The sequence below is a fragment of the Crinia signifera genome, chromosome 7, assembly GCF_055691185.1.
Source record: "Crinia signifera chromosome 7, ASM5569118v1, whole genome shotgun sequence".
In the NCBI taxonomy this organism is placed as follows: domain Eukaryota; kingdom Metazoa; phylum Chordata; class Amphibia; order Anura; family Myobatrachidae; genus Crinia; species Crinia signifera.
Genome location: NC_139223.1, coordinates 129,564,294 through 129,582,962, shown reverse-complemented (window position 1 = coordinate 129,582,962; position 18,669 = coordinate 129,564,294). Strand labels below are relative to the sequence as shown.

Here is an 18,669-nt window from a genome sequence, read left to right as displayed (position 1 = left end):
TGCTGAGCGATCTGTCATCTGGTGAGAACACTGGCCCTGCTCAGCGATTCAGTAGATTTAGCCAGCATGCTGGATATTAATTGCCGATCGATAGCGGCATACAGAGCCATGCATCGCTATAGCTATGGCCCTTACACACTGAGTGATTTAGGGGCATTTTCTAAGTGAACGCCCTGAAATTGCCCCGTGTGTGGGCCGCAAAAGCCATGCCCTAAATGAACACACGTCTTTGTCTAAGCCCCTTTCTTGCTTTTCCTTATCGGAGACTATTCTACAAAAATCAGGACTGTTGCAGCCACAGTAAATTTAAAAAAGGGTGTATAAAAGTCTTTTCCAGACTCAATCCATGGGTATACTTTGTTTCTTGAGCAACCTTTAAGTCAAAAACACCCCATAGTTGTAATACTGAAATCCTCATCAGTAAAGAACTGAATAAACAATAGCGTATTGTCTTGTCATACAGCTAAACTCATCTCCATACCTTTGTTTTCCCGAGCTGCCACTCTTTTTTTGACCCATCGAAAGTCAGCAGAAAAGCAGAACATGTCCCCCGCACATCTGTGCATTGTATGTTATTCAGAAGCATCTTATACCTGCAACCACAAAATCAGTGAGTCTCCTGACATTCATGTAATACAAAGCTGCACTACATACAAAATGGGCAAAGAAGGGGTCATAACACAGCAGTCCATTTATTGGGACCATGTGTAAAGGGAAGAAAAATAATTTGTAACATTTGTGCTTTAGAACGTCATTAAAAAAATAATAATTCAGCTTTAACTCTAAGGGGTCAATCCTATTCTCTGCGGATGATTCGCCAGTGCAAATCATCACGGCACCGGGCGCACTTTACGGCAACCAGAAAAAAAAAACAGTATAAAAAAAACTATCATAAGCCCTGTACACTACACACGGGTGATTTAAGCTATTGTCGCTGGCTAAATGGTTGCTGAGCGACAATGTGGCCAGTGTTTTTTGTATTGTGGTAGATAAATCTCTAGGAGCGCGCTCCGCAGCCAGCCCTTAATGGTCGCTGGTCACACGCTCCTGTGATTATGACTAAAAATTGCTGGTCGCTGGTGCACAATGCACTGTGAACCAGGAACCAGCGATTTCTAGTCAAAATGAGGTAGAGACAGAATGAGACAGAATAGCTTGCCATTAGCCAAAACCGCTGGTCGCTGATGAAAACGGTACACTGAGCAATAGGTTAGCTTATTGGACATGCAAGCTCACAGACATATTTTGAATACATGTAGGCTAGAAGCTCCAGCTCACTAGTAAGTTGGAAACAACTTTAAATATGATTATTTTGCATCTGAAAGCAGAAGACAAACTTGAAATTTTCTTTAAGATCAGCTGACAGAGCCAGAATTAAAAGCAGTTCTAAGCTGTGAAACACACAGGAGATACCAGTCATTTTCTTAGGATCGAGAAGAGTGGAAAATCTATTACCAAACAAACTCACCTGTTCATGAAATCCTGGTACTGTCGGCGTACGGGATATCCGGCTCTACGGATCTTCACGGTCTCAAGCATTCCAGAATATCTCAACTGATTCAAGACAATGTCTGGGCTGAACTTACTTGGCAACTGAGAGGAAAAACAAAAATCATTACTGTATAACAGTAGCAAAAGGCACAATATAAAAATGACACAAGCTAAAATAAAAACCCAGAAGCATCTCTACACGCATAGAGAAAGCCTGACATGTAGCGCAAGAGAAGACGCCAGACTGACCAGATAGTACTCACCTTCTCATTGTTGGGTTTAATGCAGCGGATGAAGAAGGGGTTTGACGTGCTAAGCATTGCCATAAGAGAGTGGAGTGACTCCTACAACGAAACAGACATTTCATCAAGACCAGCAAAGCTTTCTGCATTTAGGACATTTCTACAAATTTGACATAGGCTTTTCAGAAGACTGACACTTTACCAACTATCTCCTAACCTCAATGGATCAATCCAATGCAAAAGTGAGATAAAAACAGAGAGGGGTTTATTTAATCCCATAATGCATACAGAAACTAACTATATACAAATATTTGCTTGATAAATACAAAACAGTTCTGGTTGGCGTTTATAAAGCATTAAAATTGGATGCACAAAAAAAAAATGGATTACAGTCCTAAATACGCACCTACCAAGAGACCATAAGAAGTGCTGGAAAGTTGTAGAAGCCTTAGGCAACAATCTATTGGGGAATTCAATTAGTGTAGTGGATTTACCCCCCAAATCCACCTAGCACAGACGCACTATACAGCAGGTGCTTGCTAACTCATAGGGTAGTGAGCACTTTAAGGCAAATCAGGCATTTGCTGGCTTGGTAAAGACAGTGAACCGGGCTGCTGTTGCCAACGTTAAAACACTGTGGCAACAGCAATCCACCTCCTTCACCCATAATTCGATTCCCTCTATAGGACAATAGTGAAGACTTCAGCACTTACTCTGAACTGGGAGCTGACCGTTGGCTTTTTCTTCTGTGTCCCCATCTTTAGTGTTCCTTCACCGCATCTGCTGGACACTTTTTCAAACAGATCATAGATAAAATCCAGTCTAAACAATAGAGAAACAAACACAGGTATGCATGTTACATTCTATATTAGGATATGTAGGTCACTGGGTATCCAAGTAGTTGTGAATATATAGATACAGTATATCGGTCCTAAATATGTACCTGCTATCTCTTAGCATGTTCAAAACATCATCACGGAATGTGTCCCTATTCTTCTCAAGGAACCCTTTGACATCATACATGACCTAAAAGGAACAACAGATATGTAGTTAGAACCCAGCTTTCTTCTATGTCTGAAGTCAATGCACAGTATAAACACAGATTTGTGTTTCGTGCAATGATTGACACACAGGTGACAGTGTGGGTAAGCTCAAACCAAATCCATCTCTGAATACTGAAGCAGACAACAATACCAAATAAAGAGTGAATAGTGAACCAAGGTGCACCAATCCCTCCAATAAATGCAACTCCATCTGTTTAACAACTGTATGTTGCTAAAATTCCCCATATTTCCGAATGCTAAATATATCACTTTGAACTCAGCAGAAGATCAGCAGGATGTACATGACATCTGTTGTGAAAATGACTTATTAGCACTCACCTCCCCCGCATAGTGCTTGATTCCAAACTGGTTCTCGGTCACTCTTGGCTTCACATAGTGTGGGTTATTCTGGGACACAAACAGAACATCTGTAATGCATTGCACTCAGTAGGGACATTCACATAAAGTCTAAAAGGAACTATAACTTAACTTACAAAAAGAAGAACTACTAATCAAATGAAAAAGCACCAAAAAAAACCTGTAAAAAAATTAAACGAATATGGTCATACTTAATAAAAAAAATAAATGAAAAAAAAAAGGTATGAGTCATGTGTGAGGATTAAATTGTGATACCATGAGTATTTGCTGAGGTTTGTAAGACTGAGATATTGATAGAATGAAATGGTAGAATTTGAGAACATGCTGAGATTTATATTATATACAGTTTATGTATCCATCTATATACACACACACATATATATATATATATATATATATATATATATATATATATATATATATATATATATATATATATATATATACACATACATACATACATATACATACATACATACATACATATACATACATATACACCTGCTTGGAGGCAATTCAGTTAAATGCATCAACCGATTTACCGTTCTATACATTGCATGTCCGCCAACAACATCACTACTCTCTCCTAGCACCCTATAGACGTGAACACTAAAACGGCTATATTAGGGGTCCTGCAAGGCAGATCATGTGCACGGCCGAACAGCAGCATCACATCCCAGCATACGGAGATACCGATGTACCCCCATACATATAGAATATGATCTAGTTGTGCAGTTGCTGGGATCTGTTTTTCTGGCACACTGCCATAAGAGAGGGTCTATGGACCTAATTCAGTCCGTATCAAAGTTTGCAGCCTTGACAATTATTGAATAAACGTGCAATCATGCGTAAATCTCAGTGCACATGTGTGGGGTCCCCCTGTGAACATAGCCAGCGATGACTTGCCAAGTTGATTGACAGGCGGTAGCCATTTGTGGGCAGCACCCCAGCAGTTTCTTGAAGTGCCCTGGGAAATGCAGGAGGTGCCCGGCCATCGGTACAGAGGGCCGCTGACATCAGCATTGGCGGCCATCTCCTCATCGCAGCGCTTAGCAAGTCTAGACTTGCTCGACGGCTGCAAACAAGAGGACATTCATTAGATGGTGAGTGATTGAAAATGTATTTGCCCCTGTTTGCATGGTTGTGAACACATTCACAACCGTGCACAGGGGTGGGATCCACAGTGGCGGGGCGACGCTTACTTGATTGCTGAATTAAGCCTTATGCCAAATTGACTGAGATTTAGGATGAAACAATATTTACTCAATAAAGAAATATTTCTGTTTAGTGTTGTAAAGGGAACGTTATCTTAGCAGGCGTTCTCTGTGCACGAATACAGAGATGCTGCTGTGTTTTAGTTTAGCTTGTGTGTCCATCTTATATTCCTACTGTTACACAGTAATATTTGTTCTCCTGTCAGCTGCCAAGCAAGTTCAGCCTAGAACGCGCCTTTTTGTGCAGTCCATGAGGCGCCATAATAGATAGGAGTCATATGAGAGACACAGACAGTGGTCAGTAATTGTAGTCCGTGTCTACACACAGATGCTGTACCATCTATGTTAAACGGTCACATATAAGATGTGTAATACCCACTGCTTTGCCCCTGGGAATATCAGAGGAAGACCAGAATCCTCTGCATAGTTGCCTGCCATTTTCAGATTAGTTAACATAAAAAAAAAAAACTTTTAGGAGTAGAGACTGGTTCATTACGGCTATGTAAAGGCTGAACCAAAATGGATGTAGTTGACTACATTATATACATAAAGGGTACATACCCACTGCCAGCACAATATTTGTTAGTCTATCAACGGGTGTGGATCATGAGGTTGACAGTGCCAACATTATTGGTCAACAGGCTAAAGGTTGGTACAGCAAAAAGGTTGACATGCATTAGGTGAACATGGTCAAAAGGTCAACACAAGCAAACGGTTGACAGAGGAAAAAGGTTGGCATTAGCTTTCCATGTTTTTTTGTGCCTATGTCAACAGATGTCGGCATGGACACCGTATCAGTGTACCACTGCACTCACCATGACTAGGGAATGGTGCCTCTATGTGCGCGACACACATATTCTCCCTCTGTGTCCACTGGGATGGAAAAGTAAGAACAACTCTTGTTTTAACATAAACAAAATCATGAAAAACACATGTCAACATTTTGCTTGTGTCGACCTAATACATGTGGGCTTTTTTCAGGGGTCGACCAATAGTGGTCAACACAATGACTGTTGACCTAACGTACGTATAACCTATCAGCAGGCAAGGGTGGCTTATGCTAGCTTCATGTGGACAATGTGATAGAGAAAAATTCCAAACCATTGTTATTTTTTAAGATTCATGGAAATCCAAAAAAGAAAAGAACAAACATTTCTTCCCTCATCTGAGCAGCAGAGAAAGCGAAAGATGTTCTATCAATAACAATTGCTGCTCCCTGGAAATGGTGCAAGGCAATACAAGCCATTATCATAACACCATAAAATTAATCATTTGCCCAGATATGTGTCGGTGCATAGAGGAGAATGGGCCAGTTTAGCAGAACGACTATAAAAATAATTAATCGGCAGTGAAAAAAAAAAAATTTTCTTACTTTGTAAACATCTCCTATACCACCATACTGAAAATGAATCAATGGAAAACATATCAATCATGCAGAAGCTTACTGAGAACTCACCGCATGTTGGTTATGGAGTTTCTCAAGTAGGGTGAAGTCTGTACCTTTGGGGAACCGGCTCTCCTCATTGATCAGAGCCAATAATCCTAGTTTCTAGACCGCAAATAAAATGAGGAGAGAGAGAGCAGAATAGTTACAGCCCAGTTAATCTGTAGTTCCCACTCCACTGACTGATACCGAGTTCACAATGCAAACCCTGGTGGAATTGGGGGGGTTAGGACTCAGGTCACACCTTCTCACACTGAACTCAGGTCGCCAAATAAACATAGGGCAACCCGGGTTTAACCCTTGTTAAATTGCGGGGTTGTTTGACCCGGGTTATTAATTTTGGTGCTCTCTCGGACCGGATCGACTCAGCAATAACTCAGTTTATAAGTGCGATGTGAAAGGGGTATAATAAGATCACAGCTACACCATGGGCAAGCACTGTACAGAATGCACTTCCTTTCCAAGCTTCCATTTTTAAATTGTATCATTTTTATTTATTTTTTACAAAATTTCAGACCGTCAATCAAGAGATGGAGAAGGATTATATCATTTTTTATTTCAGACTACTGATGTACTCAACATATTATTACATACTTGTACAATGTGTTACTATGTTCTTGATATCCAATTTATATCTAAAACAAATGTACATTCCCTGTATGTGTTTATAAGTGCTTTAATAAAAACATTTGGAAAAAAAAATTGAGAGTCAAATATGTCCTGTTACATACATACTATACATACATGTCTGGATTTCAGGATTCAGCTAAGTGATCATATCAACATATTTAACCTAGCCACTTTTAAAGCATGTAGCATTCAAAATGACAAGTAACCAATAAGAGGTAAATGAGCCAGGGTGAGTGAATACCCAATGAGTAAGGATGATCTATTTAGGACATCTGGATAGACAACATCGCCATTGAATATCAGTTAGTCTAACCTATTTCGAACAACCAATTACAATCAGTATGTTTAAAAGGAAAACATATATTATTAACGGACTTCCACAAACTGATACGGGAGAGATTTGCAAATGACTAATTTATCAGTCACTGTATGGAGGAAATACGGCACTTATTGTGAATCATTTGTTATTGTTTATTCCTATCAATAGCAGAAGGATTTAATGGCTTCCTCAGTAAAGTATAAGTCAAATTTCAATAGCCCTTTCCTTTCAGGGTATTCAGGGAGATTGATGTAGGAGGAATAGGAAAGCTCTGAGCCCTGCTTATAAATCCATTTATTAAAGCTCAACTGGAACTTTTGTAAAGCAGATTTAGAAAAAGAATCAATAAGCAGTGGACAATGGCCTCATCCGGCTTCAGTAGCAGTTTTGCTTAAAAATCAAAACTGCGACTGCCGTCAGCACAATCCGAGGCCTGCAGAAAAGTGATTGCATTTCTATGGTAGCTCCCTGGGGCCGCCATTACCTGGGCTCACTATGGCTGCATGTGACAACACGCAGCCAACACGAACCACCCCATAAGCGACGCGGACACTCGTGCTCCCAGCAGTTTGAGATGCAGGCTGTACTGAATCAGGCCCAATATTTCATCCATAAGTCACCAGCTCTTTCATACCAGAAGTTGGGTCCTATTATAGCAGATAGCAAAGACTCACCTTCTCTACCAGATCCAAACATTCTGCATTGTCCATCCAGTCAATAGCATCCCAGTGTATCCCTTCCCTAAAGCAGGAAAAACTCATTAACAAGAATCCATATATTGAGCTGCAAATGAGATATTATATTTATATTATAGATCAAAATGGATTAATTCAGCAATACGGAAACTTCTCAACACAAAATAATTTTGACTAAAACCAAGAAAAAAAATCTTTCATGTATTTACTTAATTACAAAAAAATATAACTAAATTATATCAGCATTTACTTTGTTTAAATATTACATAGAATTTATAATAACTAAAGTTACAGCTGTGACCCTAGACTTGGACCCTGCAATTTCCCCCCATTCTTCCTTTCAATAATGCAGAGGCTTGAAAAAGGGGGGGGGGGGGGGGGATTAGTGAACAGAAGTCACACAAAGAAGTGGTTCTAAAAACTTGGTTCTCAGGATCCGAAACAGCTCATGTTTTCCAGGTCTCCCAGTAGGTTAATTCACTGTGTATGACCAAATGTCACATTATAAAGGTCTACAGGTGACCTGTAAAACAAGAAGTTTGCAGGGTCCAGAAGATCAAGTTTTGAAAACCACTGACAAAAATAAACAGGAGACAGTTTCAAGTGTGAGCTTAGACTTGGCTAATAAAGGGAAGGAAGTAATTATCTTATTAGAATATAAACTCTCTCAGACGGCTTAGATCTCTTGCAGTTTTTGATCCATCCACTTTGCCATCTGTTTTTTAATTTCCCAGCCCCTTAAGCAGATAGTGTCCACATAGGATTATGCTAGACATTAGGGATAGTGATTTCAGGATGATTTTCACAATTATTTATTTATTAACAGTTTCTTATATAGCGCTTACATATTCCGCAGCGCTTTGCAGAGAATATTTGAACATTCACATCAGTCCCTGCCCCAGTGGAGCTTACAATCTACATTCCCTACCACATGTACACGCACACACAGATATTCTAAGGTTAATTTTGTTTAATTAACCTACTAGCAAATTTTTGGATTGTGGGAGGTAACCGGAGTACCCGGAGGAAACCCACTCAAGCACTGGGAAAATATACAAACTCTGCACAGTTAGGGCCATGGTGGGAATCGAACCCATGACCTGAAGGCCATAGTACACGGCTTTGAGGGCAAAATGTTCAAACATTGCCTCAAACCACACAATCCTCCCTCACAAAAATCTCCCACGTAATTTTCAGGAAACATTAGGTAAAAGGTCATGCAGGTTTTTCCATGGACAGGTTCTGCCATCTCTTCATGAAACATAATTTCAACAAATACCCTTTATGCTCACTCTTGTTTAGAATCCCACCTAGGATGGACTAGATCCCCAAATATGTCCCCATGCATAGTACTCAAGGAAATTCTTTGATTTTCATTGACTTGTTTGGAGATGCCTAAGCCAATTGTTGGAGCACTCACATACTGTAAGTATTTTGAAATTCAAATAAAGGACATTACAAAACATTAGATAATTTTTGTGGAATTGATCTATGGTAAGAATACAATAAATCTATTTTAAGTATGTGATGTAAGAAAACAAAAATGCCAAAAAGATGGGGAATACATTTTATTATTTTATACATATTTTAACCCTTCACTCTTGCGGTGATACTGAATGTATATGCATGTAAATAGATGATGTTGGCGGCACCCAGGGGACTAAATCACACTGCTCACCACCGAAGTTCTAATCAACGTTTCACATTTTACGGATGAAATAATAAAATAATAAAATCTGAATAGTCAATAAGAACTGCAGTGGTCAGAATTGTGATTTATTGACTTATTGTACAAGTCGTCTGAGCGTCACCAACATCATCTACTATAACTATACAGTATATAGTTCTTTTTTTTTTTTTTTTTTTTTTTAACATTAACGCCATTTTTCTCCCTATCCAATTATAACCTTTTTTTTTTCAGGCAAAAGATTTTTCTTTTTCACGTAAAACCACATGGGATCCAAGAACAGTCATGGTAAAAACGTATTTTTGCAATAGTTGTCAAACCATAACTTTTTTTTTGAATTTTGGTTTCACCTTCCTGAGCTTACCAAAAGAAAATCCCCAGTAACTCCGGCATCTGGGCTAATTTGATAGCCCCGTGCAGGTCAATTAGCCATGGTAAATTACTGCAGCTAATTAGATAGTGCCTGTAGTGTTCTAAAATATTGAAAAACAGCAGGTTTTCAGTTTATCTAATAGAAAATATTTGTGAAAACAGCACAAAATTCAAATATCTCAACAAAACCATGGATAAAAGTGTTTGAACCGAACTATTGTAGCTTCAAGCAGGATGTCCCATAATGCTCAGCACTATCATCTACCTGTTATATTCCAGCTGCTCCAAGGAGAATATGTGTTTGTTGAAATATTCCTGGAGCTTCTCATTGGCGTAATTAATATTAAACTGCTCAAAACGATTCACCTGGACAAAGATAAAAGGTGGATAGGATGAGGATATTGAGCTTTGACACAATGGGGCAGATGTATTAAGCCTTAACAAGAGATAAATGCAAGGGTGATAAAGAGATAAACGTCCAGCCAATCAGCTCCTTACTGACTTTTTTCAAACACAGCCTGTAACATGGCAGTGAGCAGGTGATTGGCTGGACATTTATCTCTCTTTATCACCCTTACATTTATCTCTTGTTAAAGCTTAATACATCTGCCCCATTATAACAGCAGTAGTGGAAGCAGGAGTCACAAAAGTGTCTTTTAAAACTAAATTATAAAGGACAAAATGTTATCGCTTATGTTGTGAATCGTTTTACCACGGAACCTAAAATTCTAAAATTGCCAGGTATAAGCGTGCTGCTAAACACATGAAAGCTCCCACACCTTGAAAGAACTTGAGGTATTTTATTCTGTATTTATATTTGCTTTGCACCTCGATGTACAGTATTGTTCTCCATTACAAGCAATTTCCAGCTAAAGTGAATCTTCCCGCAATGGGAGTAATAACAGAACGTTTACATTACACGTACTCCGCTCTGATAGGCTTCTCTACCATATTTATTTGTGAATACTAGTTGCATTATAAACAATACAACTTATTTTATTAGTGAGTCAGTAAAGCATAATAAAACCATTTGAAAGTAACACACAGTGTAAAGCAAAAAGTAAAAAAAAAAAAAAACACACAACTGTTTTGGCGGAGTTTCAAATACCTGAAAATTTTCGAAGCCAAAAATATCCAAGATCCCGACAGATTTAAAGTTCTCCTTTCCTCGGATACGAACGTTTATTTTGCCCAGAAGCCAGGAGAAGCACTGAGCATACAGCGCCATCGCAAGAGCGTCACGGGAGTCCGTAGCCTGCGAATGAAAGTGCATTTGTGAGAAAGTGTTTGTACGAGAGTGTCATTCTATAGGGATGTCATTGTAAGCAGAGCACCTGCTACAGACATCACTCAGGCTGTTACCATTTCACATAGGAGGATGCATAAGTAGCTCCTAAATGTCTATAATTACATGAATGCACCCACATTCTACAGCACGTAAATACAGTTGAGAGCTAGGAAATAATGCCAAACATGGAAAATAAAACCTCTTAAGTGCTCCTATGTCTTCAACACAGATCTAAAAAAATCCTTAAAACTGGTATTTTGCCTCCCATCTTTCTCTTCGTAAGTATAGCTTGATTGATAGGTAATTATTTACCAATTGTAGCAGTTCAATATTATACTCGCTTCTGAAGAGTAAAAAAGCATATAAAAAATTCTCGCATCCCCCACCCCACACTTTTCCGTTCAGTACAATGGAGCTCGTCAAGCAGCCACTACAACTGGTTTTCACTTTACAGAGTCAAAAGATTCTTGACTGCGCAAATAGAAGCTGATGTCAGGGATGGGTGAAATAAAGTACAAAGGATGTATGTATCATGTCTAGCAAACCCCCACAACTTGTAAGGCACACTATATGGCCTCCATATAAAAAACAATCACACTGGTCCCCACAGGTAACAAAAATAAAACATCGGCCCTTTACATGAAAAGAAGAGACCAGTACATACCTGTTGAACTGGTGGTGGCTGTAAACTGGTTTGGGCATCTCTAGATGTGCAGGCACACTAGAGAACAGCTCAAGGCACACTATGTGGTCAAAACTCGAAATTAACCAAATTGCCCATCTATAGCAAGCTCTAGAAAGCAAATATTTGCGGAGCTCGTACCAAATAGGCCCCACCCTCTACAGATGGCATTTCTTTTAGATCCCTATGGGCTTCTTTTTGCATAATTTCCGAGAGTCCCTGGACCATCTTACTACATATTGTTTACAAGTCTTTAATATTTGTCATTTACATATATACGAGCATATGCATCGGAAACAATTACTCTAATTGCACACGCTGCAAAGATGCATTGAAAATACCAATCTGCATTTCTGTGAATGTGGCTACAGATGCTTTTTTATATTTTGTTTCCCACCCAGAAACCCCCTTACCTGCTCCACTGTTAGCGGAGAGCTGATCTCTTCCCCCCTCAGGATCATGGATCTCTGTGTTAGAACTTCCGACAGCTGGAAGGAATCCAGCCCCAAAAGGTCTGCAACATCACTGAGAACTGATGGGCAGAATTAGAATAGTAATTACATATTCCATATATAAACTCCATAACACAAAACAACTCTTCTGCATTCAGTAATTTTGTGTAATATAAATGAAGATAGGTTTTATATTTTTAATGCTCGGTTTTATACGTATAGGAAAAAGGAGTACAGAGTTCAGTTACTTACATAGAATTAAAAAGCGTGGCCTCTGCTTTAATACTTATGTAGTCATTTAAATGCACTAGATAAGTGCAAGATAAGCTTCTCATGCTCTGTGAACAGCCTCTGGGAGTTCACTAAGGGGGTTATTCTAGTCCATTCTTTCTGACAAAATCCTTCTTAGATGGACAAAACCATGTGCACTGCGGGTGGGGCAGATGTAACTTGTGCAGAGAGAATTAGATTTGGGTGGGGTTTTTCTTCAAAGTGAGATCTATATTGAAGTGTAAAATCATGCAGTCAGTATTTTCCCTGCACAGAAACAAAATAACTCACCCAAATCTAATTCTCTCTGCACATGTTACATCTGCCCCCCTGCAGTGCACATGGTTTTGTCCATCTAAGAAGGATTTTGTCAGAAAGAATGAACTAGAATAAACCCCTAAGAGACATATAGGGATAATTCAATTAATCCCGAAGTGAGTCCTCTGGAGCACTTATCTGGGATTTTTGTTTTGCATTGAAAAGACCCCAATAACTAGGGGGCTAACAGGTGTTATGACCCTGTGAACACATGAATCCGTGAACTTTCCAAGGATTCTTTGTGTTTAACACGTTAAGTTAATGGACATTAAAAGCTAAATTAAACTAAAGTACAACCCTTTTTCACATGTGGTAATTTATCATGGGTAAATTAATTCCCCCACATCATACTAAACATGTGGAAGTACTGGAACCAGATTATCCGATTGTATTAACTCAATAAGAATTTGTAAGGAAAATAAAATCAGGTACTTGTGTATTTTGGCGGCGCCCATCGCATCGCATACCATAACGCATACGATGGTATGCGATGCGACGCGATATCGTACGATAGTGCACGATGGCATACAATTTTGAAATTGTATGCCATTGTACATGGCATACAATGCCATAAGATGCGATGCGATGCGATTAAACATTGTATAAGCACCCTAATGGGTGCTTATACAATGTTAAGCGCCCAAATGGGTGCTTACAATGTTAAATGCACCCCCACACCACCCCCCCACTATAAACGTGAACCCGAAGCATGGCGATCGCAGCGAGCCCGCGTGGGGCGGCGGTACGCGTCCTACGACCTTTTCATACCCCCACTATCCACGTCGGCGTGGAGTTGAGAATAGAATAGTGTGGCGAGCGCAGCGAGCCACCGAGCCCGAAGCGTGGCGAGCGCAGCGAGCCCCGCGAGGGGACGCGGATACCTGTGAAGCCCGCGAAGGGACGCGTTTACCTGTGAAGGTATCCGTGTCCCCTCGTGGGGCTCGCTACGCTTCGGGCTCGGTGGCTCGCTGCGCTCGCCACACTATTCTATTCTCAACTCCACGCCGACGTGGATAGTGGGGGTATGAAAAGGTCGTAGGACGCGTACCGCCGCCCCTCGCGGGCTCGCTGCGCTCGCCACGCTTCGGGTTCACATTTATAGTGGGGGGGGTGGCGTGGGGGTGCATTTAACATTGTAAGCACCCTTTAGGGTGCTTATACGATTTTTGATCGTATAGGGGTCAAAATCGCATCGCATCGTATCCCCGCATGCCATCGGGGGCATGGCATGCGATCCGTTCATCGTACGACGGACATCGGGGGCGCCGCCAAAATACACAAGTACCTAAAATCATATATCAGGTAATTTATTCAGTCACCACATGCAAGATAAGACACAATAGCCAGATGATGGCTTTCATAGGCAGGAAAATGAACAACCACCAAACATGCTTGATTCATTCCAAATATTTTAATATCCGGAGAATATCCCAATGCCCTATGTACATTGATCAGCAAAAAAAATGCTATTTTAATTAGAGATGAGCGGGTCCGGATCCCCGAGATCCGACAGATCCGAATATCGGGGATCCGGGCCAGATCCGAGCCGGCTCGGGTGTTCCCGCCTGAATTCCGGACCAATAACGAGGCCGAACGTCATCATCGCGCTGTCGGATTCTCGCGGGATCTTATAAAAGACGCCCGCCATCTTCACTCCAATCTTGGAGAGGGAAGAGGGTGGTTGGGAAGCTCCGTGTGCTCCGTGCTGTGCTCTGTGCCATGTGCTCCGTGACCTGACCCGTGACCTGACCTGTGCCCTCACTGCCCTGTGCTGTGCTCCGTGCCATGTGCTCCGTGCTGTGCTGTGCTCCGTGACCTGCCCTCACTGCCCTGTGCTGTGCTCCGTGCCATGTGCTCCGTGCTGTGCTGTGCTCCGTGACCTGCCCTCACTGCCCTGTGTTGTAGACTTGTGGCCTGAGCCCTGCAGTGTGATTTAACTAACTAGGTGCTGCAGTGCTCACACGCAGGGGCTGCAGTGTCCACTGTCCAGGGGCTGTCCTGTGGCCCGTGCCCTGATGTGATTTATTTAGCCCTAAGCCCTGTGTTGTGATTTATTTTATTTAGCCCTGAACCCTGTGTTTTTTTTGTGATTTAACTAACTCAGTGCTGCAGTGCTCACAAACAGGGGCTGCAGTGCTGCTGAGTAGTACACTGTGTACAGGGGCAGCATTAATACAAGGGGCTGTGTCCAGTGTGACGGCCTATATCTTATCCATTGTCCAGTGTCACAAGTCACTCACGACATATATCCTGTGTCCTGTCCTGTGTGACGACTGACGACATATCCTGTGTCCAGTGTGACGACACATATCCTGTGTCCAGTGTGACGACATATATCCTGTGTCGTGCTGCAGTGCTCACACGCAGGGGCTGCAGTGTCCACTGTCCAGGGGCTGTCCTGCGGCCCGTGCCCTGATGTGATTTATTTAGCCCTAAGCCCTGTGTTGTGATTTATTTTATTCACGCCAGATAGGGGTCTTGTTAGATATTAAACTGATATAATCAGATACTACCTTGCAGACTAAATAAGTGCTGCACGAAACGCCCACTGCTCCTTGGCTGAACATGAGGAAGAGTGCTCAATCAAGCCAAACAGGGGTTTTGGTACTTGATTGGATCTTCTACCAGAGGAGCGCAGCTACTAGTATAGCTTTGAACGAAGATCGGTCCTTTTCTATTGGGGAAGAATAGATGTCATCAGTGACATCCAGAGTATATCCTCCTTTTGGGATAGTATGGATGGATTGATAAATGTTTGGGAAGAAGTAGTCCCAACAGCTGCTGATGGTCAGTGTACTAGACCAAGTGCGTGCCTTCGGGAGGAACTCATGTAATGTGGTGAAGTGGTGAGGGAGGAAATGGAAAACGTACGCCTAGCCTGTCTGATCAAGTTTGATAAGGAGGTATCTTCACAAACCACGTGACCTCATGCCAGATAGGGGTCTTGTAAGATATTAAACTAATCAAATGTTCTCTTCTCTTGCTAATGGTGTGGAGGTTCTAAAAGAGGAGTGCAGCTACAAGGGGGGGGTTATTAAACTGCCACAATGTCTGCCCCTGTAGTGCTGCTCTGCTTCCGACATGTGCCAGGTTGTAGGTGTAAGGTCCACATGTATGTGATGCCCACTGCTGTCGCCTAGCTTAGTCATCCAGCTACCTCGGGATAACCTTATGGCCCTACTACAGTAAATGAAAACGATTTTGTGAGCTGTGAAGTGATCAAAATTGTCTAGAAATTAGTGGAAACTAATGTTATTGAGCTTAATAACACTTTAGGGGCAAAAACAGGCCTGAAAACTATTATTTTAGCAATTTTTAGCATTTTTCCAAATAAATCCAGATCCAAAACCAAAACCCGCAAGGGTGGTTTTGCCAAAACCAATCCAGATCCAAAACACGAAGGGAGATCCAGATCCAAAACCAAAACCCGAAAAAGTGGCCGCCGCACATCTCTAATTTTAATTCATTTTTCCAAAACAGAGCCTTGTGTAAGTAAAAAGTATGCAATACTCAGAAGCAGCAGCAGGGGGCAAACTACACAGATAAATGTCTAAATTTCTAACAACCTATATAACCATCTGTAATGTTTCAATGGTTATAATTAGAAATACATTACACTTACATTCCCTTCTATTTTGTGTGCAGCCATGTTATAGAAACTGGAACTAATAACAGAATGAAGGGACACATACATCTAACCAGTTGTGGAACTTGTGCGTTCAGGTGCAACATTTTAATTTAGGCCCCCCTCCCCCACCACAACCCAATTTTGCGATATTCAACACAGCAGGGGGTGACAAGGGGAGGTAAATGGTGAATAGCAAAAACAGTGGGCGACAGGAAGAGTGTGAAAGGGGCAGCAGTGGGCCCCTTAGTCCTCCCGGACCCCAATGCTCTGCCCCTGCTGCAATGGTAGTTCCGCCTCTGCATATAACACACACACAGACACACACACGGATAATGCACTTTCTATCGTAATTTACATTTATATCGGTGTTTCCAGAACAATATAAAAGTAAAAAATGGTTATTGTATTTTAGATCTACAATGTATAGGTCGACAGGGTCAAAATGTCGACATGACTTTTTCATGTTTTTTGGGTGTCTATTTCGACATAGGTTGGTATGGACACCGTCTAAGTGTACTGCTACACTCGCCATGCTTCGGGCATGGTGCCTCGCTGCGCTTGGCACACTGATATTCTCCCTCAACGCTGTAGTGGACAGTAGGGCATGAAATATCACCTGTCGGCACAACTTTCTTTTTTTTTTTTTTTTTACGCCTCATGTAGACCTTTTCTGTGTCGACCTTTTGACCCTGTCGACCAATTTGGGTTGACCTTAGGACTGTCGACCTAGAGTCAATCTATCATGAGTCCAGATACACATTTTTACAGTGCGTGATGTATTACACCCACAGACTTCACCTAAGTAATAATAAATTATACATATATTATATGTAGGTCTTTATATTAAAATCAGAGACCACTAGAAACACAAACACACACACACACACACACACACACGCACACACATTAAGCTCAGGAAGACAGTTACCTGCTTTAGTGGTAATTTGAGCGCCCCCTGCTGTCATGAACTCTAGATTTCCCAGTTGCAGAGTGCCGGATAGCAGCTTCCACACCTCCCGGATATCCTCATCACTGAAATCCATCACTTGCAGGGCAGTCTGTGAACAAAGAAAAGCACTCAGGCAAAGAACAGAACAACCAAAAGTAAAGTCCGATAACATTCGGCCATCCTGCCTAGGAGGTACAATGCCCTCAATCATTTTCAAATTACTGTATTTTTGACAGTACCGAAACAAGTAATTATGGCTATGAGATTTGGGTATAGGCAACATTAACACATAGAAATATCAGAAGAAAAATGAATATGTTGAGGTTAGTAAAAATGTTACTTTTTCAGAATATTTCCTTATTTGCCTTATGGTGCACATAATGTTGCAGGGAAGCTGTGAATTAAGTGCCAGCAAACAGGGCATAAGGATACTTGTCAGGTACATACCAACGTTAATAGCACTGTTATGTACTTTTAGATGTGAGAATAGAATCTCAAAAGACGGCTCTTACAAAAAGTGCTGTCCTTTGCAATGACTGGACTTCTGGGTTTATGACCGGGGAGTCCTTCTGCATTTTCGCCTGATGACGCGCACACTTAGAGGAATCCACTTTTTGGACGCAGTTTAATTTTAGCAGACTCTTAAGCTGGGTACACACCTATAGATTTATCTTTTTCTCCCAAATGCTGGAAAACAGACAGCGGCTGTTCAGACAAATTCGTTTAAGCTGTACTACAATATTTCACAACTAATCCAAACAATTGTTTTGATCTGTTTTCGTGCATTTGGAAACAAGTGGCCGATTTTCATGTGCTCCCATACATTACCAGATTTTTGTTCCCACCAGATAGATTGGACAGATAAATCTGTAGGTGTGTAGCAAGCTTAACAATGAAATGCAAATCATGTCCAATTAAAAAAGAAGTGAAAATAAAACTGTGGAAAATTGTGTAATGATTTAATATAGAGTTCCAGCTCTCATTTCTGCCTGAATGCTGCGCTTAATAAGTACCGAAATATTGGGAAAGCACAATTGTGGTGTAATATGTATTACATTCATTCATTTAAATGTGTTTTTTAATGTATTTAAATTTATTTTTAATAAATTGGTGGTACTTGTTTCCTAGCACAGCGCCCATCGCATCGTATACCAGAACACTTAATATGGTATACGATGGTATGCAATGCGAAATTGTACAATAAAATATCACATTGCATCGTATGCCATACAATGGCATACGATGCGATGGTATATGATTTTTGATTGTACAAGCACTCTGATGGGTCCTTACAATGTTAAATGCCCCCCCCCCCCCCCATTGTTAACGCCACCTCCAGGATCAACACCAACCCGAAGCGTGGCGAGCCCGCGAGGGGTGGCGGTACGCGTCCTCCGACCTTTTCATACCCCCACTATCCACGTCGGTGTGGAGTTGATTTTAGATAGTGTGGCAAGCGCAGCGAGCCCTGCGAGGGGACGCGGAATACATGTAAAGTAATATGCGTGCGCTCGCCACGCTTATGGCTCGCCACACTATCTAAAATCAACTCCACGCCGACGTGGAT

At 41.2% G+C, this 18,669-nt stretch overlaps 1 protein-coding gene across 1 annotated transcript in view; it reads right to left on the bottom strand.

Moving 5' to 3' along the window:
• The window catches only part of LOC146020580 (unconventional myosin-X-like), a 121,945-nt gene that overhangs the window by 38,358 nt on the left and 64,918 nt on the right, over positions 1-18,669 (bottom strand). Inside the window, exons 11-22 of the mRNA XM_083153812.1 lie at positions 17,082-17,211; positions 11,899-12,017; positions 10,624-10,770; positions 9,781-9,881; positions 7,436-7,502; positions 5,825-5,917; positions 3,116-3,184; positions 2,677-2,759; positions 2,447-2,555; positions 1,755-1,835; positions 1,469-1,593; positions 482-593 (exon numbers count right to left, since the gene is read on the bottom strand). Coding sequence (XP_083009938.1) covers positions 482-593; positions 1,469-1,593; positions 1,755-1,835; positions 2,447-2,555; positions 2,677-2,759; positions 3,116-3,184; positions 5,825-5,917; positions 7,436-7,502; positions 9,781-9,881; positions 10,624-10,770; positions 11,899-12,017; positions 17,082-17,211 — 1,236 coding nt within the window. The remainder of the gene's footprint in view (positions 1-481; positions 594-1,468; positions 1,594-1,754; positions 1,836-2,446; positions 2,556-2,676; positions 2,760-3,115; positions 3,185-5,824; positions 5,918-7,435; positions 7,503-9,780; positions 9,882-10,623; positions 10,771-11,898; positions 12,018-17,081; positions 17,212-18,669) is intronic.